General features: G+C 34.2%; 1 protein-coding gene across 1 annotated transcript; it reads left to right on the top strand.

Annotated features, from left to right (window-relative positions):
* The first annotated feature begins 273 nt into the window (after window positions 1–273).
* LOC107553005 (tachykinin-like peptides receptor 86C) lies at window positions 274–4,252 on the top strand. Its single transcript, XM_016235075.1, has 2 exons — window positions 274–356; window positions 3,033–4,252. The coding sequence occupies exons 1-2, from the start codon at window positions 302–304 to the stop codon at window positions 3,359–3,361; spliced, it is 384 nt and encodes a 127-aa protein (XP_016090561.1). The 5' UTR covers window positions 274–301; the 3' UTR covers window positions 3,362–4,252.
* The last annotated feature ends 354 nt before the right edge of the window (window positions 4,253–4,606 follow it).

The raw sequence follows: 4,606 nt of genomic DNA, 5'->3' as shown, positions 1-4,606 counted from the left end.
AATGTAGTTCTATTTTCTTGCTCCTGAAATACAATTTGAAATCTATTTTGGTATATGAAGGTTGAAAATGAATATTTTATATTTAAAATATATATATTTAATTGAGCAAAACATTTTGGACGTTTTTTTACGGAAATGCACAGTGTTGAGGAACTTGAAACAAATGAATAAGCAAATAAATGATTGCCATTATTTTAAACATTTGACAGCCCCAATGTTTTGCATTGATGTATTTAGCATTGTGGTTAGTGTATTTAGTTGCTCTAGGCCTAAAGTCGCCTTGCGTGTTCTAGTACCAGTCATGACCGTTTACTACACCTGCTGGACACCCTGCATGGTCATCATGCTGTACAATGGTGAGATCATGATTAATAGCCTATCGCTTGTATTCATTCTAGTGTTGTTCCGATCCCAGCTTTGTGTATGGAGCACTAAAAGCAGATGTTTAGCAGAATATCCAAGCTGCCCTTTTTTTTAACGGAAGTAAAAAAGTAGACTAGTGGACAGTGATCGAAAGTTGCAAAGCTCCTTTTCAATTTCCCCATATAGCTCCTATTATTGTTTTATTCACCCATATGACCAAATAAATAAATAAAATAAAATCAGTCAAGTATATTTCACAATATACAAAAAATGGCCAATGTATACACTACTGTGCAAAAGTCTTAGGCCACTAGTATTTTCAACAACAACAACAAAAAAAATGGTTTTAAGCCAGTTATTTCTGTCTTTTGCTTTAGGAATGTTTGGAAATGTAAACTGATATTTCCTGCTGACACATTAAAGCAAAAGATAAAAATAACTCACTTAAAACCTTTTATTGTGTGTGAAAATACTAGAATTCTGCACAGTATTGTAAATATTTGCTAAAATGTTTAAATACATTTACTTAAATATGTGTTCTACTAAAGTATATATATTTTTTATATTTTTGAAAATATTTTAAATAATATAAATATCCATATCAAGTCAAGAAAATAAAAAATGTAGTTCTATTTTCTTGCTCCTGAAATACAATTTGAAATCTATTTTGGTATATGAAGGTTGAAAATGAATATTTTATATTTAAAATATATATATTTAATTGAGCAAAACATTTTGGACGTTTTTTTACGGAAATGCACAGTGTTGAGGAACTTGAAACAAATGAATAAGCAAATAAATGATTGCCATTATTTTAAACATTTGACAGCCCCAATGTTTTGCATTGATGTATTTAGCATTGTGGTTAGTGTATTTAGTTGCTCTGGTAATGCTTTAGGTCCCTAACTTTACAGTAAGGTTAACTAACAAGGAGCTATATAACTTTTTTTGTGTTGTTAATTAGTTAATAAAAAATGCAGCTGTTTATAATATTTGATGTTAGCTTAGGTCCATTAAATAACAGATACAGGTCATTTAAATAACTAATATTAAATATAGGAAATATTAAAATTAACGTTAATACATGCTTTAGAAGTATTTTTCATTGTTCGTTTATAATGGCTAACGTTAACAAGTGAAACCTTATTGTAAAATGTTACCATTGCTCTTTTATTACTTTGTAAATTCACTGGAATGCGTATGATTCACATAGAGTGCATGTCTGTTACATATAAATGTATAGCAGTGGTCTGTGGTTATGGTGCCTAGGCCTATGGCCGGTCTGTCACTGTCTAAAGTGGGAGGTATAATACTTTATTGTTAAACTGTCTAACGAGAGAAGGACGGAGAATGCAATGACCTCAGATAGCTTAGTGCAGCTGCTGTTTTCAGCAAACATGAAGAGATAATCACAGAGTTTTATGGGAGCTGAGATGAAAGACAAGACAAGGAGACTGAAGCCCTCCTACATGGTGTTTAAATTGCCCACTTTTATGGCACTTGTTTGTCCTTTTTGGAGCTTGACAGTCCTTGTTTACCATCTACTTTGGTTGTGTGGAAAAGAGCAGCTTGAGCATTTTGCTAAATAATGTAATGTATGCAGAGTCAATTTTACTGTTAAAAGTCAATGTAGCCAAAAACATACTCAACCTTCCATATTTAATTGGACTGAAGTATTTAAATGTTCTGTGGTCTGACACAGCCATGGACCTGGAACCTGTCACCTGAAATGGTTCAACATTTAAATTCAGCAGCTGATTTTACCATTGATTAACTTTTGAATAATATTTATGGACAGATCATCTGCATGTTCATATTTATGACTGTAGTTGACTGGTGATATATTTGTGAAGTGTTGTAGTTTAACTACCTTTTTAATAGACATGTAATGTAGTTAAAAAATGCATAATTTACCCCACATAATTCTTAGTCACAATGTAACAGAAGTAACACAAAAGAAGATATTTTGAAGAATGTTGGTGTCCAAACAGTTTCAGTTCCCATTGAGTTCCACTGTACATAGACAATACAAAGAAAGAATGCAAGAATACAAGTCAAGGGAACTGAAACTCTTTGGTTAGCACCATTCTTCAAAATATCATCTTTTTTTTGTTTGTAAACTATTCCTTTAATGATTGGAGAAATCCGGTGTACGTCACCAGAGAGAAGACTGTCATTTCACCATAAAATATTTTGATTAAAATGTAAAAATGCAACGCATGCATGGATTAATTGTTCTCAATCATTAAGATGCCAAACCATTTAGAAAACAGGTTGAATTTCCATTTCATGCCAACTTTAAGTATAGTAATGATGCACAATTACACCCCTGTAAGTTTGAAATGACATGAGATTGGGTAAATTATGAAATTGTCCACTTTAACCTTGAAGTCAGCTATTTCTAGGGTTGCAAAAAGGTGGAAAATTTCCAGTAAATTTCGGAAACATTCCAGAAATTTGGGAAAATATTCCAGGGATTTTTGTAAAGTTTCCGGTAATTTACCGGAAATTTTCCACCCCTTTGCAACCCTAGTTATTTCTTACATAGGCCTTTTGGATTAGATGTTACTTTGCAAATGCATGTAATTTATTTAGTAGGTATTGTATTACCATGATGCTAATATGTTAAAGAAAGAATAAGTCCTAAAGCATGCTTTCCTTGTTCACAGCGATTTCAGGCAGTGGCGTCCCCGAATGGATCGAGTTTATTGCTGTGTGGTTACCAACCTCCAATGGCTTCCTCAATTGTATCTTCTACTTCTGGATCAACCATAGCTTTAGAAGGAAATTCCATTTGGTTCTTCAGAAACTATGTCTAGGACTTTGTCCAGGTTCTGACATTGATTCAAGCTGCGTCAACTCGGTGGAATCTTCTATGGTTCCCGGATGGAACGGTAACGGCTCGCTCCATGAGCGGTTTTCTAGCTTGTCGTCCACCTGCACTCTGCTGACACTCATGCCACCTCAGACTAACGTGCGTCAAACAGAGCCGGTTTGAGATTCCTTTTAGTCTTGTGATCTGAAGTTTTAAATCTCTGGTGAAGTTGAGTCATCATGAGTGCTACTGACATAACCTAACCTGCTCGGATGGAGGTTATTCCACTAAATGTCTTTTTAATCGCAAGTTAGCATTCAGAAACACTCATATTTCCCTTGTTTAATAGTTATTTGTGCTTGATGGCACCTTCTCATATTCACTCAGAACTGTTTTTTTGGCCTAATTGAAGTCTAAAATGGTTTTGCATTGTTGATTGCCGTTTCAAGTTAAACACACGAGAGCCTTTGAAACATTTGCACACATTTCCTTATCTATTCATAAACCCAATATCAAGCAGCTGTGGAAGTTTAACCTTTAAATCTCAGTTATGTAGTTTATGCAGAAGGGGAAGTAATTAGCCAGGTACATAATGTAAAGGTCAGATCAAATATGCCTTTTGGCTTTAACCTTTTCCGTTTCATGACATTTCCATTGCATCTCTGAAGCAAACATTAATTTTTATTTTCAACTAAGTAGGCTTTTTGGTCACTGTCAGACGTAGAGGAACATTGTATGACCAGCATTATCAAACTGTAAATAAACCATATGGGTGGGCTATGACGGACTGGTGCAAATGTTGGATTGAAGTTGTCATGCTCAGAGGCTGAAGCTTTGTGTTTTTGGCTGTGTTGTAATAGCATTACTGTAAATCTAGATTTTAAGCTTTAAGTTTTAGCTTGAGTACTTGTTACAAAAATAGTACATTTCAATGGGGTGAAAAAAAAAAGTCCTGTGGTGGAGGGTGCATATAACGCAAGCACATAAAGAGCTGTTAATGACCTGGGAGTGTTATAAAGCCATACATAATGATTTATTACAAAAGTTTTTGATGTGTAAATAATTAAAAAAAATTATGTGGTTTATAAAAGTGTTTAAATGAAATGTTAAAACTTCAGCGTGCTGTAAAATAAAGCGTCAAAGCCTATTTACTATTTAAAGCATCACTGTTTGTTTTGGCTGTTTGATTGACTTTAAAAGATTCAGGACTTGCTGAAGTCGTAAGTCATCTTTTGGTAGACGAAGAATAAACCTGTTCCTGTGTGAAAACCCACACGTGAGCAGTCAGACATGTAGCTGGACGTGAGGTTCTCTTTGACGGAGCAGGACTCCATTCTGCTCTGCTCGTATATACAGTGGGGAAAAAAAGTATTTAGTCAGCCACCAATTGATGAAGATGACATTTGTAGTGGTTCATTTTGACAATAA

The sequence above is a fragment of the Sinocyclocheilus grahami genome, unplaced genomic scaffold (genome assembly GCF_001515645.1).
Source record: "Sinocyclocheilus grahami isolate Dianchi unplaced genomic scaffold, SAMN03320097.WGS_v1.1 scaffold462.1, whole genome shotgun sequence".
NCBI classification, from domain to species: Eukaryota; Metazoa; Chordata; class Actinopteri; order Cypriniformes; family Cyprinidae; genus Sinocyclocheilus; species Sinocyclocheilus grahami.
Note: the sequence above shows the minus strand (reverse complement) of the source record. Positions and strands in the feature narration are given on the sequence as shown.

What these genes read in the sequence shown, in the direction of transcription:
- LOC107553005 (XM_016235075.1), top strand. Translation starts at nt 302, where the DNA reads ATGACCGTTTACTACACCTGCTGGACACCCTGCATGGTCATCATGCTG. An exon ending in GGTCATCATGCTGTACAATG is followed by an intron (nt 357 to 3,032) that starts GTGAGATCATGA and finishes CCTTGTTCACAG; the next exon opens with CGATTTCAGGCAGTGGCGTC.